We start from the raw sequence: 25,510 nt of genomic DNA, 5'->3' as shown, positions 1-25,510 counted from the left end.
TATGGAACTTAAAGGGAAGTGAAACCCTTGGAACAAGTAGGCTTGTGTCGAAACAGAAAAATCAAAGAAACAAATCAACGAAAATTTGAGAAAAATCGGACAAATAATGAGAAAGTTATGAGCATTTGAATATTGCAATCACTAATGCTATGGAGATCCTCCTATTGGCAAATAGGCAATTAAAGTGAAATATATACCAAAGTAATGGCGAGAGTTGTTCACAAGTGACATCACACATCCTTGTCTCATTGCCAACTGGAGGATCTCCATAGCATTACTTTAGTGATCGCAATATTCAAATGCTCATAACTTTCTCATTATTTGTCCGATTTTTCTCAAATTTTTGTTGATCTGTTTCTTTGATTTTTCTGTTTTCAAACAAGCTAACTTGTTCCAAAGGTTTCATTCTCCTTTAAGTGTACAACGAAATTATTTTAGATAACAAAATATAAACATTTCAACACCAAGATATTTGTACATTACACAAGCATACATTGAACTTAACCTGCAGTTTTCTGCAGCATTTCATATTGGCTATAGTACATAACTATTGCATGCATGCAATTCTTTGTACTAATGAGCATGCAAAATTGTGCATTTATGTTACATCAACTGCAAAAAACATTCTTCTTCATGAGCAAACGTAGTAAACATAAACATACATCTATGCTCTATTCATAAACATGTATCATGATTTCAGAAATTAGTTAGGACCTTGAGCCCATTTCATAAAGGACTTGCAACTGTTGTAACTTTGCCATTATGGCAACTACCATGGAAACCTTGATTCTGATTGGCTGCTGAGCCCTGTTACCATGGTAATTGCCATAATGGCACAGTTACAACAGTTGCAAGTCTTAATGAAACGGGCCCCTTGTTTAATAAGTCTTGCTATCAATTGCAAAGTAAAACCTTTTGTTATAAGTTAATCAAATCAAGCAAATCTGACTGGCTCAGAGCATGATTGCTGCTGGTTCTGTTAGCGATAACAAGTTTTGTGAAATGAGGCTGTTGTCCATAAAAGACTATGAGGTATTCAGGCCTGCCAACATTTTGAAAATGAAAAACAGAGAGTACTAATTGTTCTGCACAAATTTTTCTGTTGATTTTCTGTTGAAACACTATATTACACTTACATCCATACACACAACCCATATCCCATCACACAAATGCATAATTATGGGCAAATTTATTTTTTTATCTTAAATAAATGGAAAAATGGAGTGCTCTTTGGTTGATACAAAAATCTTCAAAACGCCAAACGGGGTAGCTCCTGGAAAAAAGGGGTAGTTGGCAGGCCTGTTGGCCGTTTCATAAACCTGTTCGTAAGTTAAGAGCGAATTTAAGAATGATGGTGATCCTTTCATGCGCGCTAAACCATCGCCAATGAATATACCATTTGCCACTAGAAAGGATCACCAGCTGTTCTTAAAGGGGAATGAAACCTTTGGAACAAATAGGCCTGTGTAAAAACATAAAAATCAAAGAATAAGAATAAAGAAAGTTTGAGAAAAATCGGACAGAAAATGAGAAAGTTATGAGCATTTGAATATTGCAATCACTAATGCCATGGAGATCCTCCCATTGGCAATACGACAAGGATGTGTGATGTCACTGATGAACAACTTTCCCTTTGGTGGACTATAAAATACCCTCAAAATGTCTCTTTTTGCTTTTTCTTATGATGATACAAACTCTTTATCCATTACATGCCCTCATGTAGAAAGAACACATGATCTATGGATAGATGTGATAAAAGAGGCAATTCAAGTGAAATATATACTAAAGTAATGGGAAGAGTTGTTCACAAGTGACATCACACATTTTTGTTGCATTGTCAATTTGCTATCTCCATAGCATTAGTGATCGCAATATTCAAATGCTCATAACTTTCTCATTATTTGTCCGATTTTTCTCAAACTTTTGGTGATCTGTTTCTTTGATTTTTCTGTTTTCACACAAGCTATCTTGTTCCAATGGTTTCATTCTCCTTTAAAGTCGCTCTTAACTTACGAACAGCTTTATGAAACACCCACTTGGGTACTGTTCAATATCCAACGGGTTTCTGAAATGTAAATGCGCATGCCAAAAATTTCTTTTAAACAGAAATTCATCCCTGGCTATTGCAATCTTCTTTGTACAATAAGGGGGGCTGAAACAAGCAATAAATCTCAGAGACGACTATAGACAGTTGCATGCATCCCCTGAGCGTTATACTACTAAAGCTTCCCTGATCTGAGGAATATGAAAATATACATTCAGATTTTATTCAATTAAAGTTATAAAGAAACAAGGATCGCTGGTCCAGGGACCAACATATCGGCCTGAGGACCAATTGGTTTCCGTCTTCGAACCACTGCTGTTTGAAAATGCTCTTCGTAGAGACAACCTAGCAATTTGACATTGTACAACTGATGCATTTAACTGATTTCAATATGCTCATTGAACAGATCTGGTGACAGAGCACAACCTTGTGGAACTCCCTGTTGCTGAACTTTGCGGATGCAGTGGCAGGGGGTCATAAACTCCTAAGGTCTACATGACATCTAATAGAGTACCCTAAGAACAATGGAACAGTCCGTATCAACATATTCCTACCATAACATCTGAATACACTTCCTGGACCAGTCCACTCCAATGTAGGGAAGGCCAGGATGATTTCAATCTAATCTCACTGAATACCACAGCTCATTTCAGATAAATTTTGACATCACAACAATGGATCTGGGGGCCCCTTGGCAGAAAGAGTTCTGATCAAACACAACTTAAAAGTTGAAACGTAACTTAATTTTCAACCAATGAAATATCTGTATTAGGAAATTGCAATCGATTTTTTAGTTGCGTTTAAACAACACTCATTATGCAACGGGACCCTATTTCATAGAGGCAAGAAAATTTCCTAGTTCTTACACATCATGATGTATAAAAATAAGAGAAATATTTGAGTAATTCAGATTAAAAAAATATTTTTAGTGTCAGGATTCATACTAAAGTTGTCCAAGGAAACAGAAGATAAAGGAGCATTTCATCAAACAATAGAGACTTTCAATATTTGTTATAAGCTACTAAAATCCTTGAATCTGATTGGCTGAGAGCAAATTTTGTCTGTGAAAATCATAGATCAGAATACGGCCAAATTATTCAGATTGTGTTTAATGTCTTCCTATTTCGGAAAAAAAAAAATGAAGTGCCTATGACAGTGCATATGAATCAAAGTTGACCTACAATGCAGATGAAGCAAAATGGAAGATAAAGACAGCAAGACAATATTCAATATAGATATTATTTCTCATCAATTCATAGAATTTGACTTAGTAACATACAAATTTCAGTTTGACAAATATTCTAATCAAGTAGACACAGAAATGTATGCGTTACATGATTACGCACTACATACTTTTGACCGAATCAGACCAACACATAGAATTTCATGTAGGGTTTTATTATAGTAATTATTAGAGAAGCTAGGTGGCCTGGTGTTTCATAGATTAAATTTTGACTCAGAATTACATATAAAATCCTATTTCTGTGCGGTATATAATGCATCACCGCATTGGTCAGATTTCACGGCAGTATCTACACTTGCTAAGAATGATGAGTCCAACATGTGCTTTTTCATGTTGGTTTGTATCCAATCCTCAATAGTATTCTTTGGGGGGCTTTCTGGTCCACTGTATGAAAGAGTTTTGGTTTTTCTGCAGTGGACTTGCCTGACAGTTAATGCTCATCATCCTCTTCATCGTCGTCATCGTCGGGGATGGGCGTGGATGCCCGTGAGCTGCTTGGTGACGGCGGAGCCGAGGCTGCTCTTGGATAACGGAACATCTGGTGGTTTAAAATAGAGATGAGGTTGATATTAACAATGGACCAACGATGAAGAAGATGAAAAAGAAGAAGTATGAGAAGGAGAACAACAACATAAAGAAGAGGAAGAAACACAAAAATAACAATAACGAGAAGAATAAGAGGAAGGAGAAGAAGATGGAGGAGAAGAACAAGAACAAACTGAGATGAAGAAGGAGGAGAAGGAAAAAAAGAGGAAGAAGAAGAGAAGAAAAAAGGAGGAAGAAGAGAAGAAAAAAGGAGAAGAAGAAGCAGCAGAAGAAGGAGGAGGAGAAGAAAAAGCAAGGAGGAGAAGCAGGAGAAGGAAGAGGAGAAAGAGGAAAAGGTAAAGAAGAATAAAACAAAGACAAAATGAAGGAAAAGAACAAGAGGAAGAACAAGAACAGGAAGAAATGAAGATAACGTACCGTTCTTTCCTCCCCATTCTCTGGTCCTTCAAATAATTCAGGATGCGTCTTGTTGAGTGCTACATAGCGAGCCTTACGATAATACTGTCAAAATGGTAAACATGGATAAAAGTGAAATTATAGTTCTAATTGTGAATCTTTATTATGAACAAAAATGTCTCTCAATTAGAAATTGTTAAATCATACATTATTCTGAATATATTCAATTACATGAAGAGTATTGTCTTACCAGTAGTAAATTCTTCCAATAAATAGTTCATCCAGCATCTCTGTTCAACATTGTTCAAACCTATTCTATTCTGAATACATTCAATTAAACAATTATTTAGCACTTACTATAATAATTCAAAGTGCTGCATACTAATACCCTGGCTTAAGTACGGATACCCTGATCGGACACTCGAGCATTCAAAGAATTCCTTCCTACCAGGTAGTGCTGCAAGTCAGGCGGCATGTTCGGGTTCGGTTCGGCAGGGTTCGGTAATTTTTTTCCGAACTTTGGTTCGGTTCGGGGTTCGACAATAAATGCCAAATTAAATTTATCATCTAAAAAATAAAGATCGCCGACCTACAAACAAGTAATCTCTTGCATGATCCGTCATGTATTAATAATAAATTTTGTTTCTAGAAAGAATAGTTAAGATAATTGTTGAACTTTCTTTTGTTTTAATTAACAAAAAATAAGTCATTTCTACTTTCATTTTTAAAATGAAAATAAAAAAATCAAAAGAAAAAAATATTGATAACGAGAGAATCAGGACAGAAACAGAATTACAAAGATCAGAATATTTTTTTCACGATTATTTCATGTAGCTACATTGTATGATCATGATCGATTACGATGTTATTGCCAACGCAGCTTCTCAAATTGGAAAGTGTTGATCGGGAATGTCGAAATAGTAGACAAACAACCTCCACTCAACTGTTATTATACTGGTAAAATTCACATTCCAAAGAATATGAGTGTTTTAAAAAGTCCCTATTTTCTGAAAAGTGGTAAAATCTGGTCAATGAATTACTTTAAAAAGATAAAATATCAGTCCATTCTTGGTCCAGAAAGATCGACGCTACGTGACTTCAAACATATTTCTAACACGAAAATGAGTACATGGGACTGTACTGCGTATTTTAGTGTTGTGAAATCACTCGGCGTTGATCGTCAGAACTAAGACGGAACTGATAATTTATCATTTCATTCTCAGTAATTGGCCAGATTAAACCACTTTTAAGAAAATATTGACAATGGAAAAACGTTTCAAGTTTGGAATACGAATTTTACCTCTATAATAGCGACCGAGAGCAGGTTGTTTGGACTTCCAGTTTCAACTTTCCTTACCAACCATTTCCGGAACATCGATCAGGGAACATGCGTTGATTTGGTTTGAATTTTTATCTTTTTTGTTTTTTTCACCCTCATTCCTTCATCTCTTATTTATTTATCTTTTATATTAATATGGAAATTTCAGAAGGTGGAATATATATACTTTACCATTACTTTGTCAGTCACAAGGAATTAATTTATGTCTTTTCAATTAAATGTACATCCGATTACAGCAATACGTAATTCAACTACACTTTTTAACCGAGTTAAGCTTAAAATGTCCCCACATTTTATAAGGAAAAAATATATTCATGTTTAGGCCTGGGACGATTGTCATTATTACCATTCGATTATTTCCTGGAAAAATAATTGAATGATTCGATTGTTCGTCGGGAATCACGTCTTTTAAGTCACAATAGTTGACCTACTTTATGGTGACCCCCCCCCCCATGAAGAAATCTCCATCAAAGTCACATGTTTAGCATAAATGAGGCCCTTTTCCCCCTTCTCCATGATTTGATTATATCAAAAGAAACTTCATGAAATGAGATTAAATCTTTCAGTTTATTGTTCCAATGAAAATCTTTCCTAAATTAATACTGGTACCCTGGTATTATGCATTCATCCCTCCAAGTGCCACACCCCTTCATATAAAATTTATATGAAGGGGTGTGGCACTTGTTTACGTCTTTGGACTCGGCGGGGCTGATTCATTTATATTATAAATGAATCAGCCCCGCCGAGTCCAAAGACGTTTGGACTCGGCGGGGCTGATTCATTTATATTATAAATGAATCAGCCCCGCCGAGTCCAAAGACGTAAACAACTCATTCATGAAGTATATTCTTTGAGACTGAGCCCAGGTGGAGCATTTCACTTGAAAATTTTCATCCCTTGCCCACACCATGTCCCCGCATCCACTTGTGGCACTGCCCACGATGCTACACATGTATTAAAAAAATATTTCATTTGAAATACCTTTCAAAATAACGATTTTTTTATCATTTGAACCTACATGTATAACTGGGTCTATTTTTGGAGACTAGTCGAGAAAGTACTGGTGAAGGCGGGCGTGTGTTGGAATGTAGTTTTCATTGGTTGAGGGTGATATAAAAAAGGTTGCATTGTTCTGAAACATGAAAGAAATTCTCCGGCTCCCACCCCCTATCCTTCCCTCTCTCTTTCCCTCACACGCACACACACACACAGATGGGGGAGGGGTCAATTTATTTCTGAAGTCATGACCTTTCCTGATAAGGGAACCACATGCCTTCCGCTTCTTTGTTTCCCAAAGTTTCATTGGCTATCCGAAGGTCCAATCAGCTCAAGTGAGCTGGTTATGTGTTTACTTATTATTGTGCATGCACACAATGACTTAGTTTGTGTATGAGGGCAAGGTCGGGTGGGATTAACATTTTCGGAGCGCTATCATGTTGGTATGTAACTGTGAATGTGATACAATCATTGATAATTTTTGAAACATTACCTCGGTAACATAATTTTTAAACCTGTAAAAAACAGCTGTCATCATTGTTTTCTTTTCATTTTATTTTTATTACTTGGGTATTAGAGTTATCCCAACGTCAGAATCGGGATCTGCCGAACATTCGATTAGTGTAAATTTTGCTAATCGATTGGTGATTGGCGGCATGCCAATCGAACCATTCGATCAATCGATGTTTACTCCCAGGCCTATTCATGTTTGTAAAAAAATTGAAAATGATAAAAATTTAATCAAACACGAGACCGAAACTGTCATACTTTGTCATTTACGAGGAATGAATTTATGTCTGGTTCTTTTTCTTTATTAAATACAAAATTATTAGGTCCGATTACGATCACGATCGATTACGGCAATACGTAATTTCACCACACTTTTATACCGAGTTTAGCTTCAAAATGCCCCCTCATTTTATCAAGAAAAAATATATTTATGTTAATAAAATATTCTTAAGTTAATAACAGTTCAATCAAAGACAAGATGGGAGCTATCATAGTGGATTTTAAAAATATATTGAGTGGAATTCTCTTTGTGCACAATCACTAACCACTATATATTTTATTGATTTTATACTTAAATATATGTAGTCATCGCATTCACGCATTGCATATAAACATACTTTTTTTTTACCGAACTTCCGAACCAGGCCTTTGAGTTCGGTTCGGTTCGGAAGTGCCAAGTTCGGCGAACTTCCGTTCGGTTCGGCTGCAGCACTACTACCAGGTACCCATTTACTACACCTGGGTGGAGAGTGGCAAATGGAGATAAACGCCTAGCCAAAAGATGCGAGTGCTGCGGTGGGATTTGAACCCTGCACCTTGTGGTTCAAAGTCCGGAAACTTATCCACTAAGCCATAACACTATCATATTATACAGAGAGCATCATCTTACCACTCCCAAATTCTTCCAATCTAAAAGTTCGCTCAGTCTCTCCGTTCGATTCCTTTGCAGGATGCGTTGTCTTCGGTTTAGCCGGGTGAAATCAAACATGTACTGTAAAACAAACAGAAAATTATTAATGCTACGGTATATATGTCAGGGAAGTATCATCCTTATTAAAGGTCCAGTCTACCTCGATTAAAAGCTGGTTTAAGTAAATCATTATTATTATTATTGGTACTAATAACATTATCATAGTCATCATTACCATCAGCATGATCATTATTATCGGGTATCCAGTCGAGGCAGGCCTCGAGGCTATATTTTGCATGCTATGGCCTCGGACCCAGCCATGTGTTCAAAATCTATGGGAGAAGGTTGTCTCCAGCGGTCTCCTCAATCGATTCTTCACTGCCCTTGAAGCATCTATCAACGATGTAGATCCCAGAGGACATCAGGTCCACCATAAAACATCATCCTTATCGTCATCCATACCACCATCTCATTCAACATCAATATCACAACCATCATTATCATCATATCTCATTTGTTATATTTGCACTCTTACCCCAGCCAGCTGCTGTATTGATTCTTCGCCACTCTTAAAACGTCTATCAACGATGTAGATCCCGTAGGACGTTGGGTCTGCTACGTGCTCCCCCATGAACAGGCCAAACCCGGAGAGATTGGTTGTAACACTAGGTATACCCATCACAGTACACTCAGCTGAAAAGATACACAACACATAGAGGTGTTAAACTTTTGGTGTTGGCTAAGTTCAATGTTAAACTTTAGGTGTTTTGTTCAGCGTTAACATTTAGGTGCTGATTTTGGGCAGATGTATGCATCAGCACAACACCAAAATACATTAAATGATTTCAAATTCAGTGTTTGCATTATGGTGTTGGGCTGAATTTGACAACAGCAGAGCACCAAACCCAAAAGATATCAGACATTTGGGGATTTTGATGTTAATTTAGTGTTGGTGTTGGGCTAGTATTGACAGCCCAGCACAGCTCCAAAATGAAAAGATGACTACACACAGGGTAATTTCAAGTTCAGTGTTAAACTTTTGATGTTGGTGTAGGCCAATATTTGGGTGCTGTCACAACACCCAAATAAAAAGATAACCAAATATTTAGCGGTTTCAAGTTTGGTGTTAATATTGTAGTGTTGATGTTGGGCTGATTGTTACAAACTCATCAACAGCACCATCATTAAAACCTTAATCACCATCATCAGCATCACTTCAGTCGTCATTACTATCATCATCATAACCATCATTATCATCATCATCATCACTACCATCACCATCATCACCATCACCATCATCATCATCATCACCATCATCACCATCATCACCATCATCATCACCATCATCACCATCACCACCATCACCACCATCATCACCATCACCATCATCACCATCATCATCATCATCACCATCACCACCATCACCACCATCATCACCATCATCATCACCATCATCATCACCATCATCATCACCATCACCATCATCATCATCATCATCACCATCATCATCATCATCACCATCATCACCATCACCATCATCATCATCACCATCATCATCACCATCATCACCATCACCATCATCACCATCACCATCATCATCACCATCATCATCACCATCATCACCATCATCACCATCACCACCATCATCATCATCATCACCATCACCACCATCATCATCATCACCATCATCATTATCACCATCATCACCATCACCATCATCATCATCACCATCATCACCACCATTATCACCATCACCATCATCATCACCATCATCACCATCCTCCACCACCAAAATCATCCTCCACACCATCATCATCATAACCATTTAGTCACCACCATCATCACCATCACCATCATCATCATCATCATCATCACCATCATCATCATCATCATCACCATCATCATCACCATCACCATCATCATCATCATCATCATCATCACCATCACCATCATCACCATCATCATCATCACCATCATCATCATCATCACCATCATGATCATCATCATCATCATCATCATCGTCATCATCACCATCATCATCATCATCATCATCACCATCATCATCATCACCATCATCACCATCATCATCATCATCACCATCATCACCATCATCACCATCATCACCACCACCACCACCGAAATCATCATCATAATAATCATGATCGTCACTAGTACCATTATCCAAATCACTAATACCAAAATCATCTAAATCATCATCACCACCACCAAAATCCTCCTCCTCATCACCATCATTTAGACTAAGGAATGGAATGTATTACCTGGTGTATATCCCCACGGCTCATAATAAGAAGGGAAGACGCCAAGATGGCATCCACGAACAAACTCCTCGTAATCACAAGCAAATAGTGGATTTGTAGATGAAAGGAACTCGGGATGGAAAATCACCTAAAAAGAAAATCTTGATTCTTATAGGTTGTCTATAACTTTGCTCAAATTCTAATGACTAATAAATAAATTTTAAGCTTCAACCGACCTTTAATTTATATGGGGTGAGCTTTCGTCCAGTCCTGGACAATCATGGACTTTCTCAAGAAAATTTATACAGGAAATACTCTGGATATACATTGTCTCCTATCTTTGGTCCAGTGATCAAGAAATAGAGAGATACAGACCACCACAGGCAGCAAACTTTGTGACTCATCAATTAGCTTGAGAAAGTCCATAGGGGTGGACGAAAGCTCGCCTCATATAAATTAAAGGTTGGTTGAAGCTTAAAATTTATTTAATTAATAATCCCTAACTGATGAAAGTTTTCTGTTTTGAATGATTATTTTTCAGAGTTTGAAGCCATATTACATGTACCGTTTGTGTGCAAAACTGCAGGAGCACATTTACAGCTGTTGGGGCTATTTTTTTTTTTAGTTTGAAGAAAAATAACCTTTTGTGTGGAAAATAACAAAGGAAAGTTTTGCAAATGTAGGGGTTATTTATTGGAGTTTGAAGACAAATTACCCTTTGTGTGGAAATTTACAAGTGAACTTTTACAGCTGTAGGGGCTATTTTTTAGAATTTGATGAAAAATAACCCTTTGTGTGGTAAATTAAAGGGGCACTTTGCAGCTGTAGGGGACTAATCAATGATAATAACAATAAACAACATTTAGAAAGTGCTTAGTATGTATTGTTTCTAAGCACTGGATACATAGACAAAAACAAGTACAAGTACATGTCAGCAAAATCGAAAAACTTAAGGAAAATGCATAGAGGATAAATTAACAATTTACAAGGAATATATAACAAAGAACAACTAAATTGATATGATTTGCTACTTTTCAGTTTAGTATATTTCTTAGATTTGTCAGGATAAATCATTCTTTTTGATATTTTCTACGCAGAATTCATCATACCTTAACACGATCATGGCGATCATTGAACATCTTTAGACGGCGAAGATTACACAGGACTGGGTCCTGATGGTCATCAATGACGTTGTGCGTGCAGATGGGCGGTAGGTTAGGACGCTGGCTTGCGTAGATGCAACGTTTAAGCTTTACAAGGTCTTCAGAGAGCAGTAGGTCCTCAGGTTTGATGATCTCACCTCTAGGTATTGGAAAGACAAAATATCATCATGAGAGAGTATTTGCTGAGTAAGCTTTGGTCCAGGGGCCTGTCTTACAAAGCGTTGCGATTGATCTGATCAATCGCAACTATGGACGGCCAGCAACATCTACATCTAATGTGCATTTTTGTTCAAAATATTTTGTAACTATGATTTATATTTATGCATTCATTGCTTTCTTGAAAATTCACTGTCCTTCTCTATGTTTACCAAGGACACTGTGCACATTTCCTGTAAAAAAAAATCACCAAGCAGTATTTGTATACTAGTGCGTTTACACCTACATACAAAAGGAACACTGACCTTAGACAATTAAAACATTCCATTTCAAAAACTTAACTTTAATAAATCTCAAAGTTCCGTTCTGAAGTGATGTCACATTTTGTATGTGTGCGTCAGACCCCAAATTGCTCAAAATCATGGTTTCATGTACAAATCCAATGCAAATTGATATATCACTATTTATCTTTTACCGATGATGAAATGATTTCATCTCACAATGTTTATGTTTAGAATAGTGTCACCAAAATAGTTTATTAAAAACATTTTTACAAAATGGAGACAACCCAGGAAAAGATTAATTTTATAATTATGACATTAGAGGTAGCAACCTTTTTCTTTGCCTAGAAAAAGAATCTCTAGAGGAATTTGGAAAATTGTATTTCATGAAGTGCCTGAACAACTCACCTTCGGGCTGTTTCAAAGAGTCTCTGACCCTTCTTGGTTCGTAGTTCAGCTGTTTCTCTTAGTTGTTTAGAAAATGGGGTTAAATATTGTTTTTGAATTGTACTGTGTGAAGCGTCTGCATGACTTACCACCTATGGGCTGTTTCAACGATTCTCTGACACATCTTGGTGTACACATTAGAGTTAATTATTGTTTATAAATCGTACTGTGTGAAGCGTCTGAACGACTTACCACCTTAGGGCCGGTTCAAAGAGTTTCTGATCCATCTTGGTTTGTCATTCAGCTGATGTTTCTTTTAGTTGTTTACATAATAGAGTTAAATATCATTTATAAATCATACTGAGTAAACCGTCTAAACACCTTACCTTAGGGCCCTTTCAAAGAGTCTCTGAACATTCTTGGTTCATCGTTCAGCTGATGTTTCTTTCAGTTGCTTACACAATAGAGTTAAATATTGTTTATAAATCATACTTGGTGAAGCATCTGAACGCCTTAGCTTCGGATTGTTTCAAAGAGTCTCTGACCTATCTGGGTTTACAAATTAGAGTTAATTATCGTTTATATATCGTACTGTGTGAAGCGTCTGAAGGACTTACCACCTAAGGGCAGTTTCAAAGACTCTCTGATCCATCTTGGTTCAGCCGACATTTCTTTAAGTTGTTTACATATCAGGATTAATTATTGTTTATAAATCATACTCAGTGATTTGTCTGAACGCCTTACCTTAGGGCAGTTTCAAAGAGTCTCTGACCCATCTTGGTTTGTAGCTCAGCTGACGTTTCTTTGAGTTGCTTACACAATAGAATTAAATATTGTTTATAAATCATACTCAGTGAACCGTCTGAACGCCTTACCTTAGGGCGGTTTCAAAGAGTCTCTGACCCATCTTGGTTTGTAACTCAGCCGACGTCTCTTTGAGTTGTTTACATATAGCCTGCCCTCTCAACGATTCAACGTTGAAGTTGTTGGTCTTCGTTGGCATGATGAGAAAGGCAACAACCGTCTTGTCACTCTTTGAAGCCTAAAGAAAAGGAAATATCCCATTCCATTATCAATCCCAGTGGTGTCACTCATATTGACCATATGAATGCATGATCGTTCCTTTTTAAAAAAACATCATTTGAATGTGTGTTTGCAATCATAAATTTACATATTTTAATGGTCCTTTTTGTTGATAATGTTTTCTTTAAAAGCGTAAATTTTTTGTGAACACAAAATTGCGTTTTTGTTTGTGTTCTTCATATCTAAACAAAAGGGGCGATTTTGTAAAAGTGTACTTGAATTGCAAATAAATGTTGTTTTTTAAGGTGAATTTGTACCCACTTTCATGTAAAAAAGGGGGAGTAAAAATTGCTAGAATGTACATGACACCATGAGAAAAAAGGGGTATTTTCTCACTTGGAAAACGATCATGGGTTACTCCAATTTCTAAAAAGCAAATTCAGTGCAAATATTACTTTTAGCAGCAAACTTATTCTCATCATTGGAAAGCATTGATAGTTACTTTACAAAAATAAAATCAATTGTACAATCTCATATGGCTCTTCATATCAAAGTCCTTCAAAAAGTAATGTTGATTACCTTGAGGTAGTGATTTAGTCTGGCAAGAGATTCTAAGAAGAGATCTGCTCCCTTATTACTGTATTCATATCGACCAGCTATGAAGAAATATAAGGTCTTGTCAAGATCAAAGTCATAATGCCTGCAAGCAAGGAAAAAATCTGTGTTAATTGTGATGATGATGATAATGATCATTATCATCATTATCACCATATTAGTGGTGGTTACAGGAAATTAAAAGGATGATGACGGTGAAGATGGCAATGATGATAAAAACAATGATGGTGATGATGATGCTGTTGATGATGATGGTGATGATTATGATGATGATGATGGTGATGATTATGATGATGATGATGATGGTGATGATGGTGATGATGATGATGGTGATAATAATGATGATGATAATGGTGCTGACGATGATGATGATGGTGATGATGATGGTGGTGATGATGATGATGGTGATGATGATGATGGTGGTGATGATGATGGTGGTGATGATGATGATGGTGGTGATGATGATGATGGCGATGATGGTGATGATGGTGATGATGATGGTGATGATAATGAAAGAGAATATGATATGATCATTCTCTTAATAAAATCAAAGTCAAAATCTTCAAAAAAGTAATGCTGTAATAAAGTAAATTTGTAATTTAAACTTTCTGATGAATTAATAATTTACCAGTCACGCATTAGTTCTTCAAAACGCAAGCAGATAATTCAACGCTAAAATAACAATCATTTCAGATGAAATCCACTTGTACATAATTTTTAAGCACTTAAACTTGAAGGTCATTTTGAAGCAGCCTGACCATTCAAAACCCTGAACCACTAAAGCCCAGTACACACTATGTGTTCATGAAACACGATTCTTTAATAAATCGCATTTTGCATTAAATGTGAAAGTTCCCAAAAGTAAGATTGATTCATTTCAAGTTCAGCATAATGTGCGGAATAATAAAATCATGATTTTGCTTGGCGGCAAGCCCTGTGTTCGGGGTAAAGTGCAATAATCACCTTCAAGTTGCAGTCGATGATGAAGTCATCACGATTTGAATTTGAATTTGTTTTTATTGCTCGAGCTAGACTGAATTTCGATTTCCGTAGTCCTACCACAATTCTGAACTCTGATCGCTAAGATTATATCGGTTGGAATGTTCAGATCAAATGTTATTACAATTTCTTTGAAATTTGGATTGCAACGAATCGCATAGTGTGCGTCGGGCTTAAGAAACATATAACTTCAACATTTAGAATATTTACCATATATCATATATTTCTTTTAAAATTGGATCATTTTAAGCTAGTCCCACAGGCGATACCGTCACTGAAAATAACATAATAGCTTTGGTCAATTTGAAATCAGATTTGTCAGTGTGACAGTGGCATGAACTTACCCATGAAAATGACCTCTGACAAAGTCACTAATTTTGTTCTTTGCTTTGGCGTGGAGATTCTGAAATTCATGAATGGCCTGAAACTTGACCACATTCAACCCATTTGGAAGGATCACATCTGAAATTAAAACAACATCATGAATTAATTCTTGGTTCTACACAATCAGAAAAAAACCATAAAACAAGGATATACTGAAGCTTCTTGACATACACTGAGAGTAAAATTACAAGAACAACCCACTAGAACAAGACAATATGACAGAACCCAAAGAACCACCATGTATGATGGCTTATGATTTCATCAACATCATTATCATCGGCATCATCATCATAATCATCACAATCACCATCATTACTATCATCATCACCACCATCATTGTCATTTTTATCACCATCATCATCATCATCACCATCATTATCATTATCAACATCATTCATATTCATCATCATCATCATCATAATCCTTTAACATCATCATCGTCGTCATCATCATCATCTTTATCATCATCATCATCACTATCGTCATCATCTTCATCATCATCATCATCACCATCATCAACGTCATCACCATGAACACCATTACCTATCATCATCATTGACCTCATTTTCTCACCTGGTCTTCGTTTGAGTAGATGTTCGGCTTCGTCAGCCGTGATCTTCGACACGGTAGTGAAGACATGAGAGGTCTGAGCCGCAGCTCTCTCCATACAGTATCGATGGTAGATACCCCGATCACCCGCTTCCTTATCTAGATTAAACTGGAAAAAATATTTTAAAAAAGATCATGAGGAACAAAATTATAATTTTTTTCCATTTCATAAAGGTGCCTTTATGCTTGGAGCTGGTGCTTTTCTGGTATTCCATAATTCCATAATTTATTTATTGTTCGAAATAGACATGATATGAAATGCTCCAAAAAATTTGCTTTGCCCAATTGATCGTGGGCCCGGCAGCCACTGTGCAGCGCCAGATCGACAAGGCTCTATCCCTTTAATTGTTGAACGCCAAACAGGGTAGCAGCAACTCCCATCTTTTAACGTCTTTTGGTCTGACGCGGTTGGGGTTTGAACCCCCGACCTCCCGGTTGTGAGACGGACGCTCTACCAACTGAGCCAACACACCGGTATTACATGGGTAATAATTGCTCATCTACAAGATAAATCCTGAGGAAATGTATTCTTCGTTTTGTAAATTGGAGTGCACTTGGAGAGCGAACCGTCGTATCATTATTATTATTATTAGTTGTTTGGTGTCACCTGTGCCTGGGAGACGAAAAGTGAACTGAATCACTATGACCCGCAGGTCACTCCTCCCGATATAAATGATTGGGGGGAATGCAGGTGGACCGCTACACCAGGGTTTCCCCCTACTCTTATACGAATAGTGCAGTGGGATCTTAATGTGCAAAGGTGGTGACTCTCCGCTACATGGGGCCGCCATTTAACATACTATCTCGGGACATACAGACATACAATGGTGCAAACCCATTTCAGAGAAAATCAACTTCAAAGTTTACTATGACTTTCACACTTAGTTCCCCAGCCTTACAACATATTCATTGCTAGAAAAATACATGGTCGGTCAAAACGTCGCATCGCTCTGTTGCTCTGCTACGGTACACATTTCCATTGGGATTTATGCATTTTATTAAAAACTTGTATGGCATCACCGTGAAAATCGCCCAATATCTCAGAAACTAAAATAAATTGCTGTCTAGAAGTTTAGTTATGAATAGGACTTGTACTTTCATTTTCGGCAAAAATCCAAAAATCAATTTTTTTACCAAAGTTGACTGATAAGATGGTTCGGATGAATGCCAGTGATATAAGAGTTGACTTTGTATATACAGTGAATCCAAGAAAAAAAAACAGAATCATCAATGCCTCACCAGAGTTTAATCACAAACACAATAAGACAAAAGAGCTATCATTGAAAAGCTTAGTCTCCTCTTTCATCTGCTATAGCTAAAGACAATTCTTCATGAACAAATTCACGAATTCTGATGTCAGAATTTTTTATTTTAATTTGAATTTATTCCCCATGAAAGGTCAAGAGAGTCTTTAAAGGGGAAGTTCACCCTGACAAAAAGTTTATTGTAAAAATAGCAGAAAAAATAATAAAAAATATTGCCGAAGGTTTGAGAAAAATTCATCAAATAATCAAAAAGTTATTAGAATTTCAATTATTTGATTTGTGACGTCATATGCGAGCAGCATTCCTACATAGCGAATAGTAAAAAATCAATGAAATTTCATTTTCTCAGAAAATTGAAAATGGTTTTCACTGCAACTTTTGTATATCAATAGACAAATCATTTCACACCCGATCATGAAAAGAAAATAAAATTAAGTCATCAGGAACCATACAAAACTAGAAATTCATAATTTTATATTACATAACACATGAGGCAGCTGCTCGTTTATGACGTCACAAATCCAAAATTTTGAACTCTAGTAACTACTTTTCTATTTCTTACTATTTAACGGATTTTCCTCAAACCTTCACTAATATTTTTTTCAATTTTTTCTGCTATTTTTGCAACAAAGTTTTCTTCAGGGTGAACTTCCCCTTTAATAAAAATGGAGCCCAGCAGTTTCTCAAGACCAGAGGCCCGAAACACAAAACTTAGCAATGATCGTAGTACATTTGTCTACAATTGATTGCATTGACTACAATGTACAATCAATCGTGAAAATCAAGCATACGATCAATCGCTAACATTTGTGTTACGGTACCCAGATGTCAAGGAAGAAAGACATTTTCAAAAATACTCTTCTTACCACCTACCAGGAAAAAAAAAATATGTGGGGGCTTGGGGCAATTTCATCCCTGAAATGCTCAAAAGAGCTGTGGAAAATGAAAAAGAGCCCCCCCCCCCCCGAATGTCCCCCTTCACTGCAATGCTAACGCTTATCCAATATTGCAGATTTAGGCAGTCCGTCATGAAAAGTAGACCCTTAATATTAAAAATAAATAATTTAGCCGTTTACCACCTACCTTATCAAGATTGTTGTAGAAGTCAACATTGCCAGCGCAGAGATAGCGTCCAAGCAGTGTGGCATGGGTGGTAAAGATCGTCGAGACATCTATGTGCTTCAGACGACACAGCAATAGACCAATCCCTGACATCCATTCATGGAACTGGGCTATCAATAGAGGGCGCTCCCACTCCTCAAACTGCGCACGGTACTATGGGATTAAAAAGCAAAGGTGAGTGCATATCTTTATCATGATTTCAATGTGATGATCAGTGCTTATCTTAAATGATTTAGTATTTTATGGTAAGATATATGTGCATCTTTATCGGGGGGGGGGGGGGGGGGGTGTTTCACAACGATTTAAGTATGTCTTTAAATCGTACTTAAATCCCGATGCATACATGATATGCAACACGCAATCTTGTTGATAATACAATAATAATAATAACTCTATGAAGTCATACTTAAATCTTTGTAAAGCACCCCCCCCCCCCCCCGGTCTTCTAAAGCAGGGTATACATTAAGGAACAGAAACTTTGTGCAGAATAATACCAACAAAATGAGACAGCAAACATGATTTAGTATTTTGTGGAAAGATATACGTATCTCTTTAGATCCAGGTTTTAAAAAGCAAGGTACGCATGATCCTCACCTATCACAATCTTGCCATTATACAGTTGCGTATAAAACTAAAGTTTACACTTTGAAAAAGCCCTGGGAATTAAAAAATATACAACATGTGGGTAATTTTTTCATATATATAATCTTGGGTTTGGGTCTCATCTATCCAATGAAAGTAAAAGTTTTGACAGAATGTTACACTTGAGTGAGCACTGTCCATTTTCGTAAAGCTCACAGAAATCTGTTTGCGCAGAAATGCTTGTTTTCACGCTGTGTAAAGGGAAAAGGGCGAAATCAAACTTACCCTGCGAAACATTTCTCATACATTTCCCTTGCACTTTTAGTCAATTTAAATAAAACGGATACAATGAAGCATTTTGTAACAATTCTGCCACCCAAATTGAAATTTCAACACTTAGTAACCACAAACTTTACCCTTTTTGTGCCAGCTGGATCTGAGGACATAACTGAATCTGAACAAAAGTTTATATCAGACATCTCCAGCATTTTTTTTTTTCACTACGTTTTTGGGTCTACATTTCATAAAATGCATTAAATTCCATGTTAGAAATAATTGACCTTTGAACTTGAGTGCCCTTTGACCCCCGATACTTACATCAGCCAAGAACCAAGTGCACATATTGCCAAAGATGATGGCATCATTGCCTTCCTTGTCATGCCACGGTACTCCAATGTGCGAGAGATCAAAGAGCTCATTCTTCCAGGTTTCCAGGAATTTAGCTGCAGTCCCGATGTCGAAGAGTACGACGTTGGGTGATCCATCTATCAACCAGCGTCCAAACACAGCCTGAAGAAAATTGTGAAGTAAAACGCAAAAGTGGACATTAGCATCATTATTAATAAGAGTTAATAATCCATAACACACAAAGTGAGAAAGCTTGAAAGAAAATTAGAGATTGAATGATATCACAAATAGAGTACCAAAGTGATGACGTCACAAAACACCTTTTTTCTTATTTCCACGTTTTTCATACAATATTTTGGTAGAGCATGATAAAACCCCCCACAACCCAAATTCGGTGGGAATCGGTTTATGGGGGTCTTAGATATGACCTCATGAATACATAATTAGTCTCACTGAAGTCAATGAAGTACTGGCCCAGTTCTTAACATTTAGAATCAGGCCAATAATACATTACCTTCAATGGGGCTAATTACATATTCATGAGGTCAGATCTTGGAGCCCCATGGACCGATTCCCGCCAAATTTGGGTTGTGGGGGGTTTTCATCATGCTCCATCAAAATATGGTATCCAAAACACTGACATACAAAAATGGAATATGGATGACATCACACTTCGATACTCGAGGACTAGTCTAAGATCAGTACGACAAGAAATATCAATCAGACTTTCTGTGTTCTTTGAGGGGTCTTTCTACATGTAAGCCACTCCAGTCGGAGTCCACAGAGATGACAAAGTTCAGTTATCTTGGAGACTGCTGTTAAGACCTTGCAATTTTTTGGTCTTTCAAAGGTCTCCCCTCTGTGGAAGAGGGGCCTAAGGAATGAAACAAGTCAATTAAACACCAAGTAGATTAACAGCATTGGATCTGTTAATTCTCAAAACATAAGAATGGGGTATACATCCCTGGCAACCCCCCTACCCCACCCTAACTGGATCTGCCCCTGTACCTACCTTGACATTTTGTTCTTTCATCTTGTCCAAGACGGCTTTGATGCGATGGTTTTCCGGTTCCATGATCTCGACCTCCGTGCGGACCGTGCTCTCATTGTACGGCCCTAACAGGATATACTGGTCTCCCAGCTCGTCAACGGTGTAAGGAGCTTTAGAACGAATCACTGTGTAAATACCACCAACTAGAGAGAGAAAAAAGAAGAGTTGCTCAAATTTGAGGGTGTGTAAAAGAAGTTGGGCCAAATCGTAATCTAGGGAACCATTTGTTGATTTGTACATGTGCACTTGTGTAAAAGTAAATAATCAATGGAGGTGGAAATAGAGAACAAATGCGAGAAAGACTTCCATATGTACCCCCACCTTAAAAAACAAAAGATTGTTGAGACTCCTGCTTCCTTCACTTCATATTTCTTTATGGATTTTTTAGTGTTACTTACCTTACTTGGGACTCGAACTCACCTTGTTGTAACTGCAGTTAAGACCTCTTCCCGCTATGCTAGCAAGAAGCACTGATACCGGACGGGTTTTCTTAGGGATTGTGTGCCGATAGTTTGACTAGTCTAGACTTACAGACCCTTTACACACTGAATAAACCAATGTCTATGGACAATTGATAATGGAAAATTTGATGGAATACAGCCATATTTTGGTATGTATTTCCACTCTCCCATCTATTTTAGGGCTAGAAAGGCCCTATATTATTTTGAACCTTCTCCATATTTCCATTTTCAATTTTAGTGGGGGTACATGTGGAAGTCTTGCCCCAATGCGTGTGACCGAACAAAGTGCTGCTGTAAGAAGTGAATGGTGGTTTCCTTCATCGTGATGCCAAGATGTTAATAACTTGAACAAACTTTTTCACTGCAACTGCACTGCCTGGGTAGGGGAATCCACATGTATATCTATGGTATGGCAATGCAGTACACAGCACACACTTAAAAAGTTCATTAAAATATCACTTTTGTAACCAAAAATAATTATTTCCATACAGTAACAATCAATTATTAATTAGTAACCTGGGGATCATTTTTGTATTCACAGAAGTGCTAAATATCTTCACTTTTGGGAATAACTGTGTGTACCCCCTTTATTGGTGGAAGGTTGAATTGCAAGAAAATTGTAATTAGAATTTAGAACAAATTTAGAAAAAATAATAAAAGAATTCAATTTACTTAAGAGCCAAATTATATGATCATGATTAATAGCTGTAATGGAAACTGACAGTGTAAAAAAAATCAAGCATATGTACCCTAGAACAACATAAAATAAGCCAAACATTGCCAACCTTACTTCACCACATAGGGAGTAGTAACAGTAACCTTGTTCATTGAATGAGTGCAAAAACATGTTAAAATCTAGACTGATAAATCCGCTGTTTCAGAGGCATTTTCCACATTTTCCCCTCCTTAACAGAGGGATGACGGCCATTGGGCTCGTAATGGTGGAGCAAACAACCATCGCTTAACTACAGCGTCTATGGAGGAAGGGTGAGCTTTTGCACCCTCCTTGATTACTCCTAAATTTTGCTTTTTGACGTGAGAAAAATAAATAATAAAGTTAAATTCATATCAAATACAATCAGCTTAAAGTTAAATTCTGAAAAACATGCTGGAAAATAGCAAATTTTGATGGCACGTTTCCCCCGTCTTTTCATATTTTTCTCATATTTTTGATGAATTCTTGTTTAAAAATGAAATCAATAGCGTAGAAATGTCGGAAATGAAGTTATATCCCATTTACATGATGCAGGGCTGGATCTTTTAGTTCTAAGATTAGAAAATAAGTTAAAAATCTTTCACCATCCAACCTCATGGCCTGAACATCCAAGAGGGGAACGACTGATTAATCCTTCTTTATCCACTTTCCATTTGTGTACACATATAATTTTTCCCCTCAGCTCTTTTAGATTAGTTACATTATAGTTTCTGCCTCTACTTTCCTCCCATATCTCATACTAGCTCAGCTCCAATTTTTCCTCCCTTATTCAGACGATGTAATAATTAATATATTTTTTTTTCTCTCCACTCACCTCTCAGATTTACCACTTAATTATTTTGCTTATTTTCATGTTTACTATGTTTTTTTCTTAATACACCCCCTCTCTCATACAGCATCAGCTTTTTATTTGCTTTTACCCTTTTAGGCTATTTGCTTCCTTCCATATATACAGGGTTTTTTTTCTTCCCTTATATAATCTTGTTTTTTTCCCCTCACACCCGGCAGATTAAAAAAATCAGTTACACCATATTTATATAGGCCCTATATATTTTTTTTTCATATACATTCCTTTTTGGATATATTTATATACTTTTATACTTACAGATTTATTTTTACACTTAGTTTGTTTAATGCTCTATCATATATACTTGTGTTTTGCACATTATCAGTTGTTCCCCATTCTTTCCCTTTTTTCCCCACTCTAATGCACCAGTTTATTATGCCTTTCTTTGTTACCTGATTGACCCACCTCTCACTAATTCTCTTGTTATTCATCTCTTCCTCATACCCTCTATCACTGTTTTGTTCCAGATCCTGTTTGATGTTGCCTGCCTCATGTCTTAATCCCTTTTGGCTTGAGGTCTTTCTTTGGCCTTACTTACACTAACTTCCCTTTGTGTCTGCCTACTCCTTTTCTTTCATCCCTTCATTAACCTGATTTGTCATCTCTTCTCACTAATGCCCCTTTTGTCTCCTTGTTTTCAGTGTTACTGTTGAATGTCTGTGGTCTATATTATGGTTGTTCCACTTTATATGTTTGTCATTTTGCCTCCAATGAAGATTCTGCTAGGATCGAAAGCTTAGGCCCCTTTTGACTCTCTAGAAATCTTTCAAGTTAGAAAACTTTCAGGCTTTTTTGACAATACACGGACATGAATGGGACGGAATCCCTGACTTCATGGAGAGTACGCATACGTTAGTAAATGATTTTTACTCTCTAAAAGTTAGGAGCCTCCTGGCTAGTCTCTAATACATATCCAAGAGTTGAATAATTCAACCCTGTTGTTTAATTTTGTTTGCAACTTTTCTTCAATTCTTGATATAAAATTAACTTCTCTTTTTTTCACATGGGTATATAAGGGCCTAGTCCTTCTCAATTTGAATTAGTATATGTCTATCAGCTTCAAAGATTGCATGAAATTTATTTTAATAAACTTCTAAAATGCAGTGCATGCAGAGATTAAATAAAACGAAAAGTTCAGCATCGTCACTTATTGTTATTTTGACATGATTGCTTACACAAATATGCACATATGGGACTGAGCTAAGCTGTTACCTTTATTGGCTACCTCCCAGGCGATCTCGAAAACGAAACGGTTTTCCTCTTTAGCTGAGGCCCCTCTGTCCATGTCGCCCAGAAAATGCATCTCATCGACGTCGAGTCCGCCCAACGTCCGGAGCATTTTCGAACTCCCTCGTCGGCTCATTCTTGAACTTGAAGTCGCCATGCTTGCGTCGTCCTTTTCCACGTCCCTCGGAAAAACTCCCCTAGATGCTTCGTAGAAAATCGTACGATCGGATTTGTTCGGCAGGTTTTGCATGATATTTGTGAATGGCAGAAGAACTTCGACGGTGAAATAGACTACATCTAAACGCGAGTTTAGATAGAAAATATCCTATTAAAGGTCTTTTGTTTCAAGAGAATCTTCGCCTACCAGCTAATATTTTGCTTTACTAATACTAGATCAGACTTTGGTGCTTTATCTTTGTTACATGTATTTATTTTATCCTTATTGTTTACACATGACGATAAATGCGTGCTTGTGGACCATGGGGGCGGGGCCGGGGCCCATTTAAAGTTCAATTCCAACCGGTAATTGGTAATTATCGGCCATGCAATGTCGGCGTGATTTATATACCACTAAGGCCTACTTAAGACATCTACCCAGTGGCGTACCTACGATTTTTCACAGGGGGTACAAATTTGACAAGCAAAAAAAAAAGGTCTTCAACCACAAATATAGGATTTCGTACCATAAAAAGAAAAAATTGACAAGCAAAAAAAAAGCTCGTCGGGGGGGGGGGGTGGCAAGGATACGTCCTTTGCATGGGTTGTGACTTGTCAGGGGGGCAGACTGCCCCCCTCCCGTAGGTACGCTAGTACTTTTTTTTTAAATGCAACTTTATTATTCATAAGTTCCATGGGCATGGGTGCCTCCATCTGGCATCATGAGACGAGATCAAGTATAATAAGGACAACTAGAATAATTTGCTCCAAAATTCTGAATAATATTTCATTTTCGTTATTTTTTCTTCCTTCAAGTTCATGACTATATCTATATTTCATGAAGGACTTGTACTATATATGCCTACTGTAATAATGGCTAATGGGACGATTGCCACAAGTGCAAAAACTGCGGGAGAAATTTGTGAAAATGCATAAAAAATCAAAATTTCCAGATACATTAATTCACATGTATTAACTAACTTAGATGCAAATGCGAAAATTCGCCCTAGGCCTATATATATACTTTCAGGGATCTCATTTTTTATAAAATATGTATACCTTCTCGTTTCTGACTTTCAACAGTAGGTCTGTATGTTTCTTGGCTTTTGTTTTCCTTTCATATAGTCAGACTCTGATTATCAATGTTTTACAACTAACGCCTTTGTACTTATTCAATTTGTTTGTCCTTTTCTCATTTTTGCTTTCCATTAATGCTTGAATTGATTAACGACTTTAATGTAGCGGATCTGTTAGAAAATGGCTTAGGTTGTTTTAGATAGCACACAACGCGCGGGATATTATCAAAGTTGATTCAACAAGCATAACACTGAAAATGTCTTCAAAATTGCGTGTAAAAAAAGTTTTGACATTTAAACTTTCGCTTAGTTTCACATAACAGACCACTGTTTTGTGTCATAACTTTCTTATTTTGCATCCGATTTTGATGAAATTTTCAGCTTTATGGTCGTTTAATTTTTCTCTATTGATTCAAATCAACAATATTCTGGGATGGACTTTACGTTTGATCAAAGACATTAGTCACATTACATTGCCCCCGGATACTTGCATCCTCAATTAAAAAATGATTGCGGATCACT

The 25,510-nt window shown here is 36.9% G+C and overlaps 1 protein-coding gene across 1 annotated transcript; it reads right to left on the bottom strand.

Moving 5' to 3' along the window:
• Positions 1–2,994: 2,994 nt before the first annotated feature.
• Positions 2,995–24,118, bottom strand: LOC121421099 (glycogen [starch] synthase, muscle-like). Its single transcript, XM_041615719.1, has 14 exons — positions 23,742–24,118; positions 20,468–20,649; positions 19,426–19,617; positions 18,208–18,399; positions 15,824–15,968; positions 15,211–15,328; positions 13,832–13,952; positions 13,105–13,271; positions 11,352–11,544; positions 10,264–10,390; positions 8,520–8,677; positions 7,964–8,065; positions 4,251–4,334; positions 2,995–3,825 (listed from the first exon to the last, which is right to left on the bottom strand). Exons 1-14 carry the CDS (start codon positions 24,004–24,006, stop codon positions 3,718–3,720), a joined length of 2,154 nt encoding a protein of 717 aa, XP_041471653.1. The 5' UTR covers positions 24,007–24,118; the 3' UTR covers positions 2,995–3,717.
• Positions 24,119–25,510: the final 1,392 nt, after the last annotated feature.

The sequence above is a fragment of the Lytechinus variegatus genome, chromosome 9 (genome assembly GCF_018143015.1).
Source record: "Lytechinus variegatus isolate NC3 chromosome 9, Lvar_3.0, whole genome shotgun sequence".
NCBI classification, from domain to species: Eukaryota; Metazoa; Echinodermata; class Echinoidea; order Temnopleuroida; family Toxopneustidae; genus Lytechinus; species Lytechinus variegatus.
This window is presented reverse-complemented; position numbering and strand designations above follow the sequence as displayed.

Coding starts and splice junctions, on each gene's coding strand:
- LOC121421099 (XM_041615719.1), bottom strand. CDS start 24,006: ATGCAAAACCTGCCGAACAAATCCGATCGTACGATTTTCTACGAAGCA. Junction 13,272..13,831: donor GACTAAATCACTACCTCAAG/GTAATCAACATT, acceptor CCTTTTCTTTAG/GCTTCAAAGAGTGACAAGAC. Junction 4,335..7,963: donor ATTGGAAGAATTTGGGAGTG/GTAAGATGATGC, acceptor CCATTTTGACAG/TATTATCGTAAGGCTCGCTA.